At 39.8% G+C, this 23,373-nt stretch overlaps 1 protein-coding gene across 1 annotated transcript in view; it reads left to right on the top strand.

Moving 5' to 3' along the window:
- Window positions 1-23,373, top strand: part of TMEM165 (transmembrane protein 165) — a 31,154-nt gene that overhangs the window by 6,739 nt on the left and 1,042 nt on the right. Inside the window, exons 2-5 of the mRNA XM_037018704.2 lie at window positions 12,945-13,170; window positions 17,955-18,130; window positions 18,649-18,831; window positions 22,862-22,967. Coding sequence (XP_036874599.2) covers window positions 12,945-13,170; window positions 17,955-18,130; window positions 18,649-18,831; window positions 22,862-22,967 — 691 coding nt within the window. The remainder of the gene's footprint in view (window positions 1-12,944; window positions 13,171-17,954; window positions 18,131-18,648; window positions 18,832-22,861; window positions 22,968-23,373) is intronic.

The raw sequence follows: 23,373 nt of genomic DNA, 5'->3' as shown, positions 1-23,373 counted from the left end.
ATTGAGAGATATGTACTTATTGCCATTGCAGGCTTTAGGTTCGTGGTTACCAAAGGTTCAAGGTTACCTTCTTTAGTGTCTTACTGCCTAACTTAGCTCGCTATTGAGCTGTTATATACACTGTCTGGAGATTCTTTTCTTCTCTCCCTTCTTATTCCTCCTCCTCCATTCTTCATATGTTGTGTGTTTTGTTCTGTGCTTTTTAGGAGTGCTCCCATTAGAGCAGTCCCTGTAGGATGCCCTGTAGAGGTGGTTTGTGGGAAGCAAATTCCCTCAGCTTTTGCTTGTCTGGGAATTGTTTAATCCCACCATCATATTTAAATGATAGTCGTGCTGGATACAGTATCCTTGGTTCAAGGCCCTTCTGTTTCATTGTATTAAATATATCATGCCATTCTCTTCTGGCCTGTAGGGTTTCTGTCGAGAAGTCTGATGTTAGTCTGATGGGTTTTCCTTTATAGGTGACCTTTTTCTCTCTAGTTGCCTTTAAAACTCTTTCCTTGTCCTTGATCCTTGCCATTTTAATTATTATGTGTCTTGGTTTTGTCCTCCTTGGATCTTTTCTGTTGGGGGTTCTGTGTATTTATGTGGTCTGTTTGATTATTTCCTCCCCCAGTTTGGGGAAGTTTTCAGCAATTATTTCTTCAAAGAGAGTTTCTATCCCTTTTCCTCTTTCTTCTTCTTCTGGTACCCCTATAATACGAATATTATTCCTTTTGGTTTGGTCACGTAGTTCTCTTAGTGTTGTTTCATTCCTGGAGATCCCTTTATCTCTCTGTATGTCAGCTTCTATACGTTCCTGTTCTCTGGCTTCTATTCCTTCAATGGCCTCTTGCATCTTATCCATTCTGCTTATAAATCCTTCCAGGGATTGTTTCACTTCTGTGATCTCTTTCCTGACATCTGTGATCTCCCTCCGGACTTATCCCATTGCTCTTGCACTTTTCTCTGCATCTCTGTCAGCATGTTCATGATTTTTATTTTGAATTCTTTTTCAGGAGTACTGGTTAGGTCTGTCTCCTTCTCAGGTGTTGTCTCTGTGATCTTTGTCTGCCTGTAGTTTTGCCTTTTCATGGTGATAGAGATAGTTTGCAGAGCTGGTACGAGTGACCACTGGAAGAGCTTCCCTTCTTGTTGGTTTGTGGCCTTCCTCTCCTGGGAGAATAGCGACCTCTAGTGGCTTATGCTTGTCAGCTGTGCGCAGACAGGGCTTCTGCTACCTGCCAGTTTGCTATGGAGTTTATCTCCGCTGTAACTGTGGGCGTGGCCTGGCTGGGGCTGCTCCTCCTAAATGGTGGAGCCCCATTGGAGGGGGAGCGGCCGGGAGGCTATTTATCTCCGTAAGGGGCCTCTGTGCTCCCTGTTGCCCAGGGGGTTAGAGTGCCCAGAGATCCCCAGATTCGCTGCCTCTGGTCTAAGTGACCTGTCCTGCCCCTTTAAGACTTCCAAAAAGCACTCTCCAAACCAAAACAACAACAGCAACAACGAAAGAGTTAAAAGAAAAAAAAAAAAAAGAAAAAACGCGTGATTTTCTTTTTCCTCAGGCGCTGGTCCCAAGCACCTGCTCACTTGGTCCTGCTGCCCAACCTCCCTAGCACCAGGGTTCCTCTCCCTTCAAGGCTTCCAACAAGCACCCACCAAAAAAAAAAAAGGTGGGGGGAAATGCGCAATATTGTTTGTCCTCAGGCGCCAGTCCCAGGCACCCGCCCACTGGTCCTGCTGCCCTGCCTCCCTAGCACTGGGGTCCCCATCCCTCCAAGGCCTCCAAAAAACACTCACCAAAAAAAAGGGAAAAACACGTGACCCTCTCTCCCCAGGTGCTGGTCCAAGGCACCTGCTCACCGGCCCTGCCGCCCTGCCTCCCTGGCACTGGGGCCCCTGTCCCCCTAAGGCCTCCAAAAAGCAGTCGCCAAAAAGAAAAAAAAAAAGGGAGAAATGCGTGATTTTCTTTGTCCTCAGGTGCTGGTCCCAGTCACCCGCCCACCAGTCTTGCTGCCCTGCCTCCCTGGTATTGGGGTCCCCGTCCCTCCAAGGCTTCCAAAAAGCACTCGCCAAAAAAAAAGGGGAAAAACGCGCGATTTTCTTTGTCCCCAGGCGCCGGTCTCAGGCACCCGGTCACCAGTCGTCTTGCTGCCCTGTTTCACTGGTATTGGGGTCACTGTCCCTTTAAGGCTTCCAAAAAGCACTCGCCAAAAAGAAAAAAAAAAAGGGGAAAAACGCACGATTTTCTCCGTCCTCAGGCACCAGTCTCAGGCACCCGCCCACCAGTCCTGCCGCCCTGCCTCCCTGGCATCCGGGTCCCCGTCCCTTTAAGGCTTCCAAAAAGCACTCCCCAAACGCCGGTCCCAGGCACCAGCTCACCGGTCCTGCTGCCCTGCTTCCCTAGCACCGGGGTCCCTGTCCCTTTAAGGCTTCCAAAAAGCACTCGCCAAAAAAAAAAACCGCTCCAGTTTCTTTCTACCTGCTGGGAACTGGTGGGGGGGGCGGCGCTCGGGTCCTGCCGGGCCGGGGCTTGTATCTTACCCCCTTCGCAAGGCGCTGGGTTCTTGCAGGTGTGGATGTGGTCTGGATGTTGTCCTGTGTCCTCTGGTCTCTATTTTAGGAAGAGTTTTCTTTGTTATATTTTCATAGATCTATGTGTTTTTGGGAGGAGATTTCCACTGCTCTACTCACGCCGCCATCTTGGCTCCCTCTCGACGAGTAGGAAGTTTTTAACAGAGGGCAGCTGGGAGGGTTTTCGCGTTCTGAGGATAACAGGCCATTGTGGGGGTGAAAACTGTCCTGTACTTCTTACCCAAATTCAGTTTTGTTCGATTTGTGGTTTTTGCCAAACATACATGGATCATGAAGCATGACTTTTTAAAAACGCCTGAAAGGTGCCCTGGCTTGCAGAGAGCCGCTCTTAGGAATTCACAGGAATGATCAGTCTTTGGCACTACAGAGTGCTGTTCCCCTGTGGGATGACAAAACCAGATTTGGGAGTGTACTAGACCTTGTTCTTTGGCCTTCACTAAGTAGATGTAAGTGAACATCTTCATTTATGTTCACAGGATCACTTAGTCATTTGTATTCAAAATCTCGGCAGCGTTTTAAAATTTATTCCCTCTTCCAGCTCTCGGCTTTCTCCTAATTTCCAGTTTGGATGCCTGGATTTAGGCCCTCTGGAGCCTCTTCTAGGAGGGGACAGTTTGCTACTCAACCGATGCCCCCCTCCCACTGCCCCCCGGGCGACATTCCTGCGGTCACCTAACCTTCCTAAACTGAATTCTGTTTTACTTCTCAGAAATATTAAGTGGGTTACCCTTGCATACCGATTTCAGTCCATCCTCTTCTTCAGGCTGAACCTCCCACTCAACCAGGCTTTTTAGCCGCTCCCTTGCTCCCTGGCTGTAGACATGCCACGTGCTCCGTCACTAGTCTCCCACAAAACGCCTCCCTGAGAAGCTGGGTTTCACCTTTCCCACTTTTCAAGAACCTCCAGATATCTCCTTTCTGTGAAGACTTCCCAAAAATGTCGTGGTTAAAAATGATTTCTCTCTTCTGCTGGTAACTACTGGGCCCACCTGAACCTCCTGGGCATTTCCACTTCTGAAATTGAACTGAAATGCTGATTCATCATTTAGTCTTCTGTCATTTAAGAATGTTTTCAGACAGTAACTGCTTTGGATTAAGTAACTGTAACTTTCCAGGCCTTTCATCAAAGTTCTAGTCATATAGTGATTTTTGAGATATAAATGGTGGTCGGTATAGCTATTAATAATACCCTTTTAGACCTGTTGTAAAAATCTAGCCATGTAAAATAAAGGCAACAGTGTCCAGCGGCCATAATTAAATGGTCTTCAGGATCCTTGTCTTTACAACAGGATATGGAGAGAAGGGGCAGGCACAATATAACATCGTTTTTGTCTTTAGTATTTTGATATATTATTCTTGGTGCTTCTTTTTAGATGGGAATTTATTCTAGTTTCTTGTATATTGTAGAATCTCATTGTCTTGTTTTAATTCTGGTTTTGATGTAACGTTCTGATCTGGCTCAAATTTTTTCGCCCTCTGGACAGTGTTACAGTGTGTTGGAAGAGATTTGTCTTTCACATGTTTTCTAAACTGTGAAATACAAGTTATCATTTGCTTTTTTTGTCTATTTGGTGGAGGTAAGATATGGTCAGAGTTCAATTTTAATAGCCATATCAGCCAGGATTCAGCATTGCTGAAAACCCAAAAGTTCTGACTGTTTTACTTTTGCAACTACATGCAAGTGGGTCTTTTAAAAGGGTAGGATATTTAAATTTACTCTCCGTGCCATTGTGTGAGAGTAGACTTCTGAAAATGAAGGGGGGGAAATCTCTCCTTCATTGGTGTGCATTCAAGTGTAAGATGTATTATAAAAATGTAATTAGAGGGTGCTCTGAAGCCAAATGTATGAACTTGGAACAGAAATTTCTACATTGGGTGTTTTTCCCTCTATAGTCAGGCAAAAGGGTTGGGGGAGTTCAGTCTGAACTTAACAGTTATAATTAAACCAAATTTACAAACCCATGGAAAAAAAGCACTGTTGATCGCTTGGATCCTTTCATTTATGCTGTTTATGTTTCTATCCGTTTATTCAGTTTTTTTCTTATTCTTCCCGTGGGCTGAGCATGAAATACAAGAAGCATTAAATCCCGTTAGTTGGGGAGATCAGATAGGTTTAATAAAGGTAATTTATAATTTGCTGCCTACTGTAGAAGTCTAAAGAACTTCTCTGATTGCATAGCACTGCTAAAGTCACAAAAACCTATTGCCACGAAAGTACAAATTCTTGTAACTGTATTTCTGCTTCACTGTTTCTTGGTATTTCTTTTATTACTATGTTTTAACTGTAAGAAAGCCTTCATACAGTATATTGTATATACTCTAAGCTTAGAGTAATATACTTTAACCTTTTTTCCTTTTTCATCAAGTTGAAGTTCTCCATCCAGTCCAGCCTTCTCAATTCTATAGCCAAGATTGAGGCTGTCAGGTGTGAGGACTCCTGTCTTACACAGAATTGCTGTCTCAGAATGAAATGATCATTATGTTAACGGAGTTTATCTGGTAATACGCCGACATCAAAGCAATTCATTAAAAAAAAAAGTGAAACTAAATACATTTAATACATGTCAAGTGTCAAAATTTATTAATACAAAACAGTAACTTTCATAAAAATAAAGTCATATCTGTTAAAATAAAAATATATTATTATATATTATCCTAATATGAATTAATGAGTAACGCTAATAAAAAGTAAGATGTTATTTAAGAAAAACAAACTAAACCATCCATAAAGACATGCTAGTGAAAATTTATAGTAAAATATAATGTTATCTTTTATTATAATGCAGTCTTTTAAAAACAGGTTTATCCATGGTGTCATTGTTCAAGTTTCATATATGTTTTTGTGCTCATTTTCCAACTTCTGAAAAATGTTCTTCTGATTTCATACAATCAAGTAAAATGTTTAAGTTCTAAGCCACTTCTAAGCATTTTCCATTGACTCCTGTATCTTCAAGTAGTCTCATCTCTTGTGTGATAACTTTTGTTGAGTGACTTTGTATTTTTTTTGCAAGGATATCTGTCTTCTCCTTGGTAGCAGGCTGTAGATTTTGTTTTGAAGAGAGTATCTTTATCTTCTGTAGTTGCATTATATGTAGATGGAGATTCTGAAGCAGGTGTCCGTATCAGTTTTAGTCTAGTCACATATGTGTTCATTTGACCTCAAACTAGAATAGGAATTATTTTGTCATTGTTAATTGCCATTTTCTTCCTTCTCTTGTAGATCATGGTAGCATGAAAGGATATTTTCTAAATGAGGATACTTTCTTTTTCAAAATTGTTCAGTTTGGAACTAATTTTAACTTTAAAATAAGAGTTTTATTCAATAAGTTGATGCTGTAAGTCGTTGACCCTGTTGTCAAGATGTAAATAATTTGGGTCTCAGGACCAAATTAAAATACTAAAATAGTTGTCTCTGCCAAAGGAAACACTGGTATTTTGTGACTCACTGTGGTATGACACTGTAACCATAGTAGAACACCAGAACTGGAATTATAGTCACTGTCCGACCTTTCTGAACACATCTTAATTGGTGCTTTTTGCCTTCTTGTGTTGGGCAGATGTCTGTGTGCCCGTTCATCTCTGACCTCAGTACTTTCCTTTCTCAATATATTCTCTCTCACTGGTTCCTTCCTATCGGCTTCATCTATTTGGGAAAGAAAAAGAAAAGGCCATTAATTTAACTGTACTGAACTGCATTATTTTCTATTCTTCAGTTTTATAAACCAGATTTCCAACTAGGGAATTAGCTGCTTTCTCACATGGTTTTAGTTTTCCGTTATCTGGCCTCTGACCTTGTCTTTTTATTGAAATTCCATTTTTTGAAAGATAACTTACCTAATTCCTAAACTCACGGGTCTTTTTCAGTTCTCATTTGACACTGTTAACTAACTTCCCACTCTTAAGAGTTCTATCCCATCTTGGCTGTATGAACTTGGGAAAATAATTCAACCCTACTGGTCCTCAGTTTCTCCTCTTGTTTTGAGATAACAGCTCTTAAGAATTTGAGTATTGGTTTTGAGTATCAAAACAGTGTATATGCAAATACTTGGCTTTTGGTTAGTAGCTCACTAAATGGCGATTGCCTCTAGCTTGACCATCTGTGATACTCTCCTGCCTGGCTCTATAAACATCAAAGACAGTTTTGTTCCCTGACAACCCCACCCTTCCCTAAACACATACATTCTCTACAATCATTTTTTCGATTTAGTCTCTGAATTTTCCCTTGGAAATCTCATCTACCAGCAACCATATACATACCTTGCATGCTGGCCTAAACTCAGGTGTGTTATTTCTGATGACCTCTTGAAAATTTTGACTTGAAATGCTTTTTGTCACTTGAAATTGAACATGTCTGAAACCCCAAACCATTTTTATTCATCTTCCTCACATACTTTGTAGGAATATCAGTGTTTCTACCAGGCAGTCAGGCAGAAAACCCTACCATCATCTTGGATTCTACCCCCTTTCTAACGTTTCTATTGATTTTTCCTTCACTAATTTGTCTTGGGCAATTGACCTGATTAATTGGTCCAGTCACTGGCATTCTACTTTCTTCCCTAACCTATATTAGTCATAGTGCCTTAATCATGTTTGTGCCTTCTACTTGAAAACTCTTAAGGCCTTGCTTCTGAGGTGGTCCATAAATGTACAGGATTGTCAGTCTGGACCCAATTCAATTTTCACATCTGAACACAACTATTCATCTGATATGTTTATTCCCCTTTGTCAGAACATGCCTGTATTCTTTCAGACTGTCAGTCCACGGAATGATGTAAATGTATGTATCCACAAGCATTTTGATTGAGCTACCCCTTGAGTGAGTAGTACTGAACCCATTAAGAATCCAAGGAGCCTACTGAAGAGAACCTCAGAGCTGGCTTTTCCCATCAGTTAAAGATTTCCCTGCAGGTGTTAACTTGTCCATTCTTCTGGGTAGTGAATGAGTAAGTGCAAATTGCGTACTTTCTTCTGGTTGGACCTGCCTTCTGGTTAGACCTGCCTGAAGCCAGTTACAGCCTTAAAGTAATTGGATCTCCACAGATGGAGTAAAAGATGGGGTCAAGAGATTTTTGGAGTGGTGCACAACAGGTGTCTATAGTCATGTGCATGGTAAAAAATCCAAAAGGTAAGGAAGAGTGTAGAGTGAAAAGTGTATCTCCTCCTCTTGTTCAGGGTTTAGCAAACTGCAGCTTACCACTGTCTGCCTGCTTTTTTTTTTAATTAAGTTTTATTGGAACAGAGATGCAGTTGTTGATTTAAGTATTATCTACAGCTGTTCTCAAGCTACAGCATCAGTGTTGGATAATTATCACAGAGACTTCATGACCAATAAGGTTAAATATTTGATCTTTTAAGAAAAAGTTTGCCAACCTCTGTTTTATTCATCCTGGTTCCTTCCTGGGAACATCAACTATTACTGTTTGCTGAGATTTGGCTGTTAACAACTGTGTTTACACTTTCTATCCCTATCTACCTCCCCTCCCCTTTGCATACATACAACGACTGTATACATACTTTCATTCAACTTAAAATACCGTAGCAATTTTTCCTTATTATTTTATATAAAACTTATCTTTAGTCCCATACTATTCCATCACGTGGACCTACCATTGATTTAACCAGTTCTGTATTGATGGACATTTATTTTGTCCCTTTTTATTACAGATGATAACATTACATTTACACGTTTCTAATATAAAAGAGTTGAACTCCCTGAGTGTTTCTTTCTATCTTTAACTTTGTTTCATTCAGGTACCTGCCATGACTCATTGCCCACAGTGTGCATTCAGTTTTGTTTGAGGAGAGAGGGTCATTAGGACGAGTTGGGGGGATAGGCCTCGCTTCAGAAGTTCTGTGTAAGTTGGGTCTTGAGGAATCTAGGTGCATAGGGGAAAATGAAGAGGTAGGAAGGGAAGTAGGAGCGTATGATTGAAGGCTTGTGGTTACCAACAGCTCGACATACTCTTGTGCTCCACTGTTCAGTACTCCAGCCATGAGCCATGTGATGGTTCTTAAGCACTTAAAATGCGGTTTACTCCAATGGAGATGTGCGTGAAATATGTGCGGTGAGCAGACTGACACTGGAGTTTGAAGACTTAGTATTAAAAAAAAAAAGGAAAGTTAAGATAGTTCATTAAAATATTCCTAGAGTAGTATTTTGGATATATTGGGTTAAATAAAGTATTGCTAAAAATGATTTTATCTGTTCTCTTTTAAATGTGACTACCAGAAAAATTTGACTTAGGTTATGTGGCTTGCATTATTTTCTGTTGGACGGCGCTGCTCTTATCCTTCAGTGTGGTGTATAAGGCTCATTTTGGGAACTGGTATATGATGAGATAAGAGATGTAGGATAGTTATCATAATTAAGTATTTGGATTTTATGTTATAGATACAAGAAGGCCATTACAGTTTCTTAAACAGAGAAGTAATGTGATGAAATTATTTTAGGAAGATTAAAATGGTTATATGGTGTGCGGCAATAATTAATTGAGTGTGCCCTGTGTATGAGGCATCATCCTGAGGGCTTTATATGTACTAACTCATTGAATCCTCAAACAAACCTATCAGCCATAGGGTACCTCATCTTACAGCTGAGGCTTGAATCACAGAGAGGTAAACTTAATTGGCCCAAGGTCATACAGTAACTGCTAAAGCTTTGGCTATGAACCCCAGCAGTCCAGATACCAGAGCCCCACGTTAAAATGCTAAGTCACTCTTAAGGTAAGTTAGAAAATGGAGACATCCTTGCAGGTAGTAAGCATTTAGGCATTTGATCAACAACAGATGGATGATTGGTAACTGATCATTTTCTAACCCTAGTTATTATTAACATTTTAAGTTCTGGAAATCTTCTATCTTTATAATACCCTGATATCTTTGTTTTAAACTCTTACCACCATGGTTTGTGGTTTAACACTATGATTTTGGCTATCCAGGACCAGCTCAGTATTTAACAAAAGCTTTAAGTTGATTTTAAGAAAATGTAGCTTTTTGTTCTGTTGGACTCCTAGCGCAAATTTTATCCTCTTCATTACACAGAGAAAAGGGAGGCTGAGTGATGTGCCAAGGTTTATGGCTGGGAATTATAAAACCACAAGAATATGTAGTTTTGATTTCTACTGTTTGTTTTTACAGAATAAACATTTTCTGTTTGAGCTTGGAGCTAATTGATCATAAATGGTGTATATTTATTCCTAAGAATTTTATTGGATTTCATTTCCTAAATATTTTACAGTGAAGTTTCTTCATACAAAAAGTATTTCTGAGAGGAAAATGGTTGCATCAGTGAGAGCCAAGTTGAATGCTTTTATTTTTTTATGATGCTTAATGTGCCTAGGGTATTGGAAGAGAAAGGAAACTCATGTTTGAAGGAACTTCAGCATAGGTGGAACTAAAGTGGTAATGGAGAGAAAGCTAGATCCTTTAAAATGGTGTTTGCTCAATCAAGAACTGGTTTATAAGGATTAGGACTAATGCCAGATATTTTCTGAAATGTTTAATTTCCCCAGATTTTAGATGAGAGGTCTAGGCTACCTAATGCTCAACCTTTTCTGATTTTTACTGTGGAATTTGGAAGTCAGGTTTTTGTCACTGCCTGTGGGCATCATCTGGAGTGGATACAGACTCACCGATTTTCTCAGTATTGGAGTTTAGGCACCCAGTCCTTCCTGTCCCTTATGTGATTGTTACAGAGCCTGAGTTAGCAAACTTTTTTTGTAATGGACCAAATAATAAATATTTTGGGTTTTGCAGACTACTTAAAGTCTCTGTTGCATAATTTTCCTTCCTACTTCCCTCTTTCTTTCTGTTTTTTGCAACTCCATGAAAACATAAAAATATTCTTAGCTGGCACAGGCTGGACTTGGCCTCACTGTGACTTGCTTGCTGGTCTGTTGTTTTAGTGTCTCTCCTTGTCTGAGGTGATCTTCAGAGTGCAGTGCTTTGTTAACATGAGGTGCCTCAGAACCAGTACAGAATTTAGGACTAAGGGCTGAGCAGCTCAGAGTGACGATCTTGTCAAAGTGCTTGAAGTGCTTGTTGCCTTTTTGGAGCTTTTGTCTCATTTTCAACTTAAAAAGACCTTAATCTCTATCAAGACTCAGGTTTGTCTTTTTTATTAGGCCACATTACCTCCTAGGATTTTTTTTTTTGGTATTTTTTTTTTTATTGAAGTATAGTTTATACTCAATATTGTATTACTTTCAAGTATACAACATTAAGATTCCACAGTTATCAACATTATTAAATGCTCATCTCAACTGGTGTACTTCCTGTCAACATAGGAAGATGTGACAGAACCATTGACTATGTTCTCTATGCTGTAATTTCATTCCTGTGACTAATTTATATTATGATTGAGATTTTGTGCCTCTTTATCCCCATCACCTATTTCACACACCTACCGTAAGCCTTCCCTGTGGTAACCACCAGTCACTTCTCAGTGCCTATGAGTCTCTTGGTGTTTGGTTGTTTTAGATTCCACATATAAGTGAAATCATACACTATTTGCTTATTTCACTGAGCATAATGCCCTCTAAGTCTGTCCATGTTGTTGTAAATGGCAGCATTTCTTTTTTATGGCTGAATAATATTCCCTTGTGTGTATGGACATCTTCTTTATCCATTCATCTACTGACAGACACTTCGATTGCTTCCATGTCTTGGCTATTGTAAATAGTGCAGTGGTAAACATAAGGATGCATGTATCTTTTTTTTTTAATTTTTAATTTTTTGGTATAATTAATCTACTGTTACATGAAGAACATTGTTTACTAGACTCCCCCCCATCACCAAGTCCCCCCTACAAACCCCATTACAGTCACTGTCCATCAGTGTAGTAAGATGCTTTAGAATCACTACTTGTCTTCCCTGTGTTGCACAGCCCTCCCCGTGCCCCCCCAAATTATACATGCTATACATGCTATTCGTAATGCTCCCTTTCTCTTCTCCCCCTTGTCCCCCCCTTCCCACCCATCCTCCCCAGTCCCTTTCCCTTTGGTAACTGTTAGTCCTTTCTTGGGTTCTGTGTTTCTGCTGTTGTTTTGTTCCTTCAGTTTTTTCTTTGTTCTTATATTCCACATATGAGTGAAATCATTTGGTGTTTGTCTTTCTCTGCCTAGCTTATTTCACTGAGCATAATACCCTCTAGCTCCATCCATGTTGTTGCAAATGGTAGGATTTGTTTTCTTATGGCTGAATAATATTCCATTGTGTATATGTACCACATCTTCTTTATCCATTCATCTACTGATGGACACTCAGGTTGCTTCCATTTCTTGGCTGTTGTAAATAGTGCTGCGATAAACATAGGGGTGCATCTGTCTTTTTGAAACTGGGCTGCTGCATTCCTAGGGTAAATTCCTAGAAGTGGAATTCCTGGATCAAATGGTATTTCTATTTTGAGCTTTTTGAGGAACCGCCATACTGCTTTCCACAGTGGTTGAACTAGTTTACATTCCCACCAGCAGTGTAGGAGGGTTCCCGTTTCTCCACAACCTCGCCAACATTTGTTGTTGTTTGTCTTTTGGATGGTGGCGATCCTTACTGGTGTGAGGTGATATCTCATTGTGGTTTTAATTTGCATTTCTCTGATCACTAGTGATGTGGAGCATCTTTTCATGTGTCTGTTGACCATCTGAATTTTTTCTTTGAAGAAGTGCCTGTTCAGCTCTTCTGCCCAGTTTTTAATTGAATTATTTGCTTTTTTTTGTTGAGGTGCGTGAGCTCTTTATATATTTTGGATGGCATGTATCTTTTTGAATCAGATTTTGTTTTCAGGTAAATTCCGTCCTTGGATATTTTTAGACTTTAGTCTAGGACCATCATTATATCCACGTGTATAATAAACTTCATCTTAGCTAGAGCCATCTCTTGGTCTAGTTCTGTGGGAAGCTTTCTGGATCCTACTTTGTCCTCTAAAGTGTTAATGAAATTTCTCTCAGTTTTCTGTTATTTGAATGTTTGATCAACATACCTGGGTCTTCCATGTTACAAATAAAAATTTGAATGGGACAACTAAGAACTAAAACCTCAAATCACAAAGTGGCAAATGGCAGACACACACACACAAAATTCTTAGAATAAAAGATAATTTTAATGTGTGGATGGATATTGCTGGTCTTTACTCTTTTTCTAAAAAATTATTTTGTAGAATTGTACTTGAGTCTGCTTTGTAGCTACTATCAATCAAATGTTGCTGCCATTATTAATGGCTTTCAAAGTGATTAGACAGAAATAACTCTAATGACCATGACAGAAAAATAATCTTAAGTCACATACAAAATAAAAGAATTTTAAATAATGAGGTTTTTTTCCCTCCAAAATATAGCTGATATATATATATATATGTTTTTTTTTTTTAATTTCAGAAAGGATTTACACCAGCTGCCCCAGTTCATACCAATAAAGAAGATCCAGCTGCCCAAACTAATTTGGGATTCATCCATGCATTTGTCGCTGCCATATCAGTTATCATTGTATCTGAACTGGGGGATAAGACATTTTTTATAGCAGCCATCATGGCGATGCGCTATAACCGTTTGACGGTATTGGCTGGTGCTATGCTTGCCTTGGGCCTAATGACATGCTTATCAGGTGAGTGTGCTTTTTCCTCTTAATAAGCATATTAAATTAAGGAGAAAACATGGTATGTGGCATTGAGTCACGAAGTCATTCAACTAGTTAGTTGGAATTTGGTTCACAAAGTTCCAGAATTTAGCAAACTGAAAATGGTGTTTGCATATAAACTCTTAAAAACCATATTGTACTTTTAAAATTAAATTTTCAGGCATTAACAGCCAAGATTGCATGCTCCTCATTTATTCACTAGTGTTCTATCCTTCCTTGGGCATGTGTATATCCTTGCTTTTCTTCTTTTCAGTCCAGATAAGCTTATTTATATCTGATACCTTAGAAAGCAGACTTGAGCCACCCCAGGAACTGCATATTTTCCTGTTGAAGGACATTTAGTCATCAGTAACTGGGCTCACTTTCAGTTGATGGTATTTTATACAGCTGTTCTTCCAGATTACAGTAAAGCAATGACATGTTCTTAGACTTCCAGTTTGTCCTGCTATTTGAGTTACTTCCCTATAGGCTCCAATTTTAAAGAATTACACCATGAAAAAGTAAATGTAACACTAAATAATTAAACATAGTTTAGTCTCATTCAGAAGCTACCTTGAGCCATGTAATTGGGTGGAAAACAGTGAGCTTTCCCCTTAGGATCAGACTTGGGTTGGAGTGTGACTCTGCTGTGCAGTAGCCTAATGAAGTCCTTTCACCTAAAAGGGAGGTAATACCTTCTTCACTGGATTGCGGTCTGTATTAAAGGAGATATTATATTTCAGGTGCTCAGTCATTCACTCTTTAGCATGCCTTAGATTTCTCTTGAAACTTAAGTTCTTAAAGTCCTGAACAAGTTTTATTTCTGGCTACTTGGAAGCAGGTTCAAGTTTGAGTCTTTTTAAACATAATATAAATTAGTATTTTACTGATAAAAATAATTCGACCATTCTTCACATTTTAGAAATTATTATTGTTCCTATTTCACAATGAAAACTTAATTTTCTCTTCAAAAGCAAATTTGTATTATAGGAAATAGGAACAGTGCAGACAAATGTAAATGATGAAGTCACTTTGTTCGGAATGGGTTTGAGTAATATCAGAGATTTTATTTTTGAAACTTCCAGCTTTGAGATAACTAAAAGAACTGTCCTCTCTCTCTGCTGGGTCTCTCATCGGAACCAGGCTCCATTCCTGAAATGGGCTCAGTTCCTTTCCTGAGCTGTGCGCGGATGAGTCTCCTCTGGCCGAGCCCTCGGCCTGCCTCCCTCTAGCTGCTGGCACTGTCACATCTCTGCTTACCTGGGCCGGGGAGAGAACAGGCTCTCCCAGTGGTCTTCACACCTTCTCCTTGGGTCTCTTTAAAATCATTTTGAAAGACTATGGACCCCCTTTCACACTGAGGATATCTAAACTTTTCTTTTGAATTTCTGGTATATTGTATAAAATAAACTATTATGTATTCTTTTAAAACATTCCCAATGGGATCTAAATACCATTCACAATTTGATGCCTATTGGGATATGGGTATCCAATCCCATATGATACATACTGGTCATCATTCCTTTAAAACAAACCTGAATAAACTCTTTAACATTTGGAAATTTGTATTGTTCTTTTTTCTCTTTTAATTCTTACTTTCCTCATAGAATTTTACCTTAGTGATTATAACTTTTTGCTTAATCTTTTATGAATCACACTCATTTATCTGCAGCAAAAATATGCCTATAAATGGAATTTTAAAAGATGATGAAAATCTCTCTTGTTAAGTCTCTGTATGTTAACATTTTTCAGATCGAGTTATAGTTACTAGTAGTACATAGTTTATCAAAACAGATATATCACAAATTTAAATATTTTTTTAAAGTTGAAATGCATCTGTTAATGAGGTCAGAACTATTCTTTTAAAATTAGTCTGTGGATGAGTATTACTTATTGATAGAATGAAGCACGGTGTAGAATCAACTCTGATTTTTTTTTAATAGATGCAAGGGCTGAGAAATTTTGTTTACGTAAATAAGCAGGTAGGAAGAGATTTTGTTACAGCCATGTCACTCCATTCATTAAAGTGAATTTTATGCTAAAAATTATATATTGGTCTGTCATTTAAAATGATTTTTAATGATTTACAGCTACAACTAAATATGGTTTGAAATACTGCTGTTTTGTTGATAGCAGAGTACCAAAAACAGGTTTTCTGTAATTTATCAAATGGCTATTCTTACATGTTAGTTGTACTTAGAAGCACCTTGCTTAACTGGATTATTTAGAAACGATTCAGAAAATTAAGGTATTGTTAATTTCAGTGTACTTTTGCCAATAAATGGTTTCATTTAAAAAATTGTATCATATTACATATTTTAAATATATTTTTGCCAGAACCTTGGAGCTGCAGATATAGCTCATTTAGTTTATGGAAAATGTCTGCCACATTACCTGATTGTCATGTTGGTTCTACTAGGTCTGTGAACTCAGGATTATTTTCTGTCAGAAAGCATTTGATGTATTGTTTGAATTTAAGTAAACACAATATACACCCCTATGACAACCATCTACTTTACGATTCTAAAATGGATGTGTGGATGGGGGTATGGGGGAGGCGTGGAACCCAGCCTAAGTGTGCCATCTGGGTCAAAGAAGACACTACTGATTTGAGTATTTCTTTCTGATGCTTTTTGCTGTAACAAGCTTCTGCCCTAGGGAAAATGCAGTTGTTTACACTGGTTGGGGGATGAGAGAGGCTTGACTTTAAATACCATTTCTAATGCCATGCATGACTTTAAAAAATGTCTAAGACGCAGAAGATTCCAAAGCCCTCTCTGATTTAGAATGCATTGATTGAGGACACCAGTATTTTAGATCCCCTTTTAGAGGTGCCCTAGGTTATATTTTTCTATGATGTGAGGAAATGCGCCATAGGTAGCTAGGCAGAAGGCACCTTTGAAATGTGGGCAAAGGGCAACTGGGAAGAAGGAATGTGAGAAAGGAAACCTGCATGACCCTTAACCACAGCCTGTGTTCCAAGAGGGGAGCTTTAAGAAGGCGTGCACACAGGGAACGTGAATACGGAAGGTACACGTGGAAATAGTCTTCTATACATGATTCCTCTGTGTCCTCTTATAAAGTCTTCCTTTACTCTTGGGGCTGGGGGTGAGGGGATGTCAGTCCTTGTTTGTAGGTCACTCCCTTGCATCTCTTTTCCCTTTTCTCCTTTAGTGGAGGGCTGAGTGTGAGGCAGGCCGCCCAGGGTCATATTCAGGCTCTGCCCCTCACTTAGCATCTCTGCCATCTGACAACAGGAGGGATAATCATAGTTACTTTGGCCTTTTATTATTACTGCTGTCCCTCTTCCTCACAGCCTTCCTCCTGTTTCACTCCTTACCTACTTATAATCTGATTTCTGCTTCTGACATCTTTGTAAAAGCTTCAGTAGTCAGCTTTCCTAATTACAGAGTTCAGTTTTCATTTTAATAAGTTCCTCAGACCACATTCATGGGTATTGCTATTTTATTCTCTTGGCTTCTGTGACACCATGTGCTTCTACTTACATTTGTCTCTGAAAAAAAAAATTGTGTACCATAAAGACTGATATTCTCACAGTTTTATCCTTGGCCCATTTTTTTCCCCCTCATACTAATGACCTCGAGCTAAGTGTTCTCAGAGTTTGAACACTGCTAAGATGTAGAGGAATGAGTACATTTGTGACTCCATTCTGACTTGAAGCAAAGTACTTGCCTTAAAGAAAAATAACCTCTCCTTATTCCCAAAACAAAAGTGCTTGAGTGTCCAAGGAAAGGTTTCCAAAGAAAGAACAAATAGAGGGACAGTAACCAGGGAAAGAGAAAGTTATACTGTCAAGTAGTTTTTTGCTGTGTAGATGTCACGGCAGAAAAGATGTATACATATACACATGATTCATATATCTAATGTAAATATACATATAATATATCTTTATGTACATGGATTGATACATTCTTTATCATCCATATTGTGATTTTGTCAGGCGACCATATAATACCTTCTGTAGCAGTTTTCCCCCATCCCAAAGAGGATCTAGCCTAGGTCAGGTATTAACATTCAGTTCTCTTTAGTCTTTTAATCTGAAGTATTTTCACAGCCTCTATGTGTATATATATATATATATATATAGGCACATACAGTAAAATGCACAAATCTTACTGTACATCTCAATGAAAATTTAACAAGTGTATAACTTACACAATTCGGTGTTAAGTAATTATTAGTATTAAGTAATTATATCTATGTATGAAGTAATTATTAGTTTTTCATAATATACACTTATTTTAGTTACAAAGGAACAGAGTTGGAATCATCCCTGTGAGAATCTTTTAGTGGTCCTTTGCTTTAGAAGTTTGTAATTTAAAGACTTGTGATGAGGAAAGATCACTTTCACATGAAAGCGATGTAGCTTCCAGGTGTAAGATCTCAGGACCTTTAGAGGGCATCAGAGTTAACTTTCTGCCTAAAGTACTGTGCCCTGCATGAAATGTGGCAAGCCAGCCCCCGGCTGGATAGGCCTGAGAGGATCTACCTCCCTAGGGAATATGGGCCTTCTTCAGTGGGACCATTCATTTCTCAGTGACTTAGGTTAGGTCGCTGGCTAGGCCTAGAGGTTCAATATTGGTGGAGGGGAAGAAGTGGAATTATTTAAAGTTATTACATGTTAGATTAGCTTCTGATGTGAACCATTTTTCCTTTACAACAATGATAAACTGTGATTTCTGAAGTTAACTTCCTTTGGTTGGCTGTGATAAATGCTGACTCACCAGATGCACCGCTGCGTTTCCTTCCAGTTTTGTTCGGCTATGCAACGACAGTCATACCCAGGGTGTATACATACTATGTTTCAACTGCATTATTCGCCATTTTTGGCATTAGAATGCTTCGGGAAGGCCTAAAGATGAGTCCCGATGAAGGTCAAGAGGAACTGGAAGAAGTTCAAGCAGAATTAAAGAAAAAAGATGAAGAGGTAAGTAGTAGCATTATTGAATATCTGGACAGAAAGGGCATTGACTAAGAATAGACACCCCCCACTTGTTCTTCTTTGGCTCTCCACGTAGGTGTGGCATGGGTGGGCTGTGCAAAAATATTTTACTTAGTCTCCTTCCTCACAGCTGCCTGTGAGTGCCGATGTGGTAGAGGCACTGGGATGAATGCCAATCTGTGCGCTCGGGTTCTTTCATTAGGTTGATTGTAAGCTCCTGAAAAACAGGAACTGTATAATTTTACATATTTCTTCTCATAGCATTGAGGATGGTAAGCAATGAATAAGTATTTCTTTTCTTGGGAAGAAATAGAAGAATTAAGAATATAGCATTTGTTGCTATATGAGACCAGTGGTTCAAAAGAGATATTTGAGGTCATATAGCTTGTTTTTTAGAACATATTCCATAAAATTTTAAAGATTTTAAAAAACAAACATAGAGTACTTTTCTGCTGTTTTGATTAGCTCCCTGGATTATCGTTTTGTTTTTTTTTTTAATTCAGTTTCAAAGAACCAAACTCTTGAACGGACCAGGAGATGTTGAAACGGGTACAAGCACGACGATACCTCAGAAAAAATGGCTTCATTTTATCTCACCCATCTTTGTTCAAGCTCTTACATTAACATTCTTAGCAGAATGGGGTGATCGCTCTCAACTGACTACAATTGTTTTAGCAGCGAGAGAGGTGAGTGATGCGTGAGAGACTACTGCTTCTCTTGCAACTAAGCATGACTAGTGCTCCAGAGGACCTGGACAGAGTCAAGTTGGGCCACTGGATTATTTCATATACTAGACTCTTAGATCTGATAGTCCTGATATTCTCTAAAATTGACCTCCCAGTTTCTGCAGTCACTCAGATATTCTTGTGTCCAAACTTAATTACTCTCTTGAGACTCATCTTGCTGACTCCCTTCCCTTCCCTTTTGCCAAAAGTGTTGCTGTGGTAGTTGTCTTGACTTGGTTTTCCTTGTTTTCTCAGAATTTTCCTTTGTGTATTAAGATTGTAAATTGGTATATTATTATTGAAGGCCAGATAATGAACAAATATTTTTAAGGCCTTAAAAGTGCATATTTGGGTTTTTATTCCTTATGCTAAAGAAGTAATTGAGTTGTTGCAGATGTTACTTACTTAGAAAATACTAATTCAGTGGAAAATTAAAAACAGCCTAACTGTCCAGCAGAGAATTATTAGCTCAGTTATTAACAGATTTCTCTGTAGCTCCTAGAATATTCTCTCTTCAATGAACAAGACTTCAGGAAATCAAAATATTCACAGTGCTTGTCTCTGGGTAATGCTATTGCAGGTGACTTGTTTCTGAATTAACAGTTTAGTTCAATCTTAACTCCAAAGTACTGAGTCCTCCAGTAGTAAGCTAGAAGAGATCTCAGAGCTTGTCTGCTGTCCTTTGCTCTAAAGAAACAACCTGAGGCCAAAAGTGGCTGGTCCAAGGACATAAACTAGTTGGTAGCAGAGGCAGGGACTAGAAGCCAAGGCTCTCTGCCTTCTAGCCTTTTCTACCGTATCTTATTCATAATTCTCAAGTGCCACTTATTTAAAAGACACCTTTCAGGTTTTTGGTTTTTAAAATTTTTTATCTTTCTTTCTTCTGAGGGGAATAGTCAAGTTTTACACCTGCTCCCCCAGGTCCTAGTTACTGAGGAGTGGCTGGGATGGAAGCTGCAGCTGCTTTTTAGGCTCCTCCTGAGCTCGGCTTCATGCTACTGATCTGTCATTACAGCTTTAACTGAATGGTAGGATTTAGATAATCTTGAATTTGCTCTTAACTCCTAGGATATGTCCACCATAAAAGAACAAGTTCTTTAACATAGGCCACAGTTTAAAATGTAAAATGAGTTGAAGGCGTCGCTGAGATAGTTGGGTGTCTTGCCAATGGGTTTCAGCCCCGGGCAAGTTCACTATGGATTCAGTGTGACCAAAGAAATGACAGTAGAACGTTTTTGGGGTGAAAGGATTATACCAAACTTTATTCCCACTGTAGCAGGTCAATCACTAGAATCCAGTCCACTCAGAGCGAGTCTGCATGCAGCAAGCCAGTCTGTGCCTCTGGGCCTCTGTCCCCACACAGCCATCCTCTGGGCCTCTATCCTCAGCGCTGCCACCACTCCAGCTTCTGCTCTCCTGCAGCCTTGCAGCCGGGCCATTGTGTCGCCCAGAGCACTGGGTGGAGCTCTTTATAACAACTCATTGCCCATACGTGTGTAGTGAGCCAGCCGACCAGGGCCAGGTGAGAATCCTGGCCACAGAAGCTCTCATTTTATCCACACAGAGTCATTGCTTTTTCTCTTGCACTTTTATATGTGTTGCACAGAGTGACTTGTGACAGGCTCAGCTCCCGGTCCATGAGGTATATCGGCCCAGTGTATGCTAGCCGCGTGGGGTGTGCCGACGGCGTCAGTGTCTCTTGCAACGACGCTGCTGCACCTCCCTGCGTTTCCTTATCTGATGCTGGAGTATTTGCCCACTTCATGAGTTGTTCTATGGGTGAAAAAAGGTAATGCACATAGGTTCCCCAACACAGTGAGCCACTTAGTGTTAACCACCTTCCGCACCGCCAGCATCATGGGAATATATAACGAGCTCTTTGGGGGCAGAAATACGGCTGTCTGTTTTTATTCCCTTAATCCTAATTTTCTTTTCTGTAATTCTTTTGTATAAACCATGCTGTGGTAGTTCAGTTCATTTTCGTCTGAACTTCATTTCTGCTTCCAGCATTTAGTGTTCCCAGTTTGGATTTTACAGAATCCTCGTGTCTTTTGAGATGTTAATTGGGTACTAAGAAAATAAAAGGGGAAGGAGGTTCCAGGGTCCAATAAATTTGGCAAATAACAAACACTGAAAAATCCTGTATTAAAAGAACTTTTTAATTTTGACTTAATGCAGTGTTTTTTCAATTTTGTCACTTTAAAATAGAATGAAGCCATCCTCTAGGGTGTCAGCATCAAAAGTTATAGTACACAAACATTTGGGTGGTACATCCCCTCTGCCATTCTCGGAGAGTGCTATTGCAAACCTTGTCAGGTCCTCAGTCGGCCCACCCGTGCCTCTGCACAGCACACCGCCTTACCTCCTACCCCAAACAGTGGGAGTCCTCGTCTCTTCCCCTGCACCCACCTGGCAGCAGTCCCTCTTCCTTCTGTTTCGGATCCCAGCCCTTCATGCCCCCACTTAATAGGTAATCGATGCCTTTATCTGTGAGCATTTTAGTATGCACAAGTTTTTTCATCTAAAAAAATTGTACCCCTTACTCAGTTTGACTTCTTTTTCAGATTACCATCTTCTCCCTTTCCCAAGTCTGAAAGGGCTTGGCTCTGATGGGAACAGGAGGTGGTTCCATTTTCTTGTTTACTGAACCCACTGGACTCTACAATGCCGATACGGTGCTCCGAGTTGACCACAGCCATGGCAGGCCCTGCTGGCGTCCTCCTCGGAGGCTGATTCCCTAGCCACCTTCTCCTTGGGGCCAGGGAATTCTTCTGTCATCCTCTCGGTGTTGCGTTCCTCCTGACTGTGTTAACATCTGTCTGAATTCTCTCCCGGAGACATTATACTCAGTCCTATAGATTATTCTCCCAGTGAACTCAACTGACTCTTGAACTCTTGTTGGCGTCCCTAAGCCCTTCCTGTACTGCTTCCCCTACCTGTACAGTCACATTGGCATTAGTGTAATTCAGAGAATTACAGGTGAGAAACTTGGGTGTCTTGCTTGATTTCTTCATAACGGCTGTCATTCCTTTATCACTAAGGTATATCAATTAGGCCACCTTGATTTCTCTCAAATACATCTGCTTTTCTCTGTATGTAGTTTTCCCACCACAAAACATTGTTTCTTACCAGGGCTCTTGCAGTAGCCATTGGATTGATCACCTTGCCCTTCAGTTTTGTTCTTCCAGTTCATTCTCTACGTTAGACTTTTTTTTAAAGTATAAACTGCCACTCAACTGAAAACCAACCAGTGTCTTAAAGTCTAAACTCTAACGACACTTCCTGAGTCCTTCCTTCATGACCCACCCCCAGCCCACCTTGATGCGCATTGCTCCTGTGACAGTGGCTCCCTTCAGAAATGCTGCAGGACAGTCCTCTGCGTTGGCGCATGCTGGTCTGGTCTGTTGCCTTCCACCAGCCTGTTCCTTCCTCCACAAAACAGCCAAATCCTGCTTGTTCTCCAGAACTATCTGTTGGAAAACTCTCGCTGGTCTCAGTCTGAGTGCCTCCCATTTGTTTGGCAGCAGCATTTATGGAATGAATACTGTGTTATGTTCCTGGCACTAAGCTAACACACTGAGGACACAGTGGGGAGAGTGAGGGAGGCAGGGTCTATACTGTCACGGCTGACTTACAGAATCACTGTATCAAACGGTACCTGAGGGAAGAGATGCCTAGGTTTAAGTCTTAGCAGTTGTCACCTAACAACTAAATATTGCCTGTCAGTTAAGTTTAGCACCTGTTGAAAGGCTGAATTAGGGTTACTGTGATCTTATAAATGGATTTGAGTTTTTTCTGCTTTTAGCTCTAGTCCTAGGTATTATTGGAATATACTCCTTCGGGCAGCTATTATTTTGTTTCATAAATTATAACCTGAATTTTTAAAACCATTGTATGCTTTTGTTGTTGCAGACTTCAGTGTTTAATAATTAATCTTGCTCAGGTGGCAGTTTCAGCCTTGGCTTTACATTGATGTTATGCTTGTTTCCAGGACCCCTGTGGTGTGGCAGTGGGTGGGACAGTGGGACACTGCTTGTGTACCGGGCTGGCAGTGATCGGAGGAAGAATGATAGCCCAGAAAATCTCTGTCAGAACTGGTGAGTCTTTTATTTTAATTACAAAAAAAATACCATCTGTTATAACTCTTGAATCACCGAGAGAGATTAGAAAAAGTTTTTCACTCAAGAACACTGGTAATCTTAGCAGTCCATTTTATTGTCCCTGCTATTGCAAAGATGGACCATTTTTCATGTGTATATGTTCGTGAAATACAAATTAATCTAAAAGGATTCCTGGATTCATAGTGTTTTTTTGTCAACATATTTAAGTCAGTAAAACAATCATGTGGAAATAGGAGAACTTTCTACTGAAATTTCCTGTCGCTGGTAGGTTCTAAAGATAGAATAAAAACAATCTCTGCATGTTAGAAGTAGTTGAACACTCTTTTTATAGCTGGGTTTTAAAATGAGTTGTAGCTCCATTGCTGCTCATCTGCGCTATCTC

Source organism: Manis javanica, chromosome 5 (assembly GCF_040802235.1).
Source record: "Manis javanica isolate MJ-LG chromosome 5, MJ_LKY, whole genome shotgun sequence".
Taxonomy (NCBI): Eukaryota; Metazoa; Chordata; class Mammalia; order Pholidota; family Manidae; genus Manis; species Manis javanica.
This window is presented reverse-complemented; position numbering and strand designations above follow the sequence as displayed.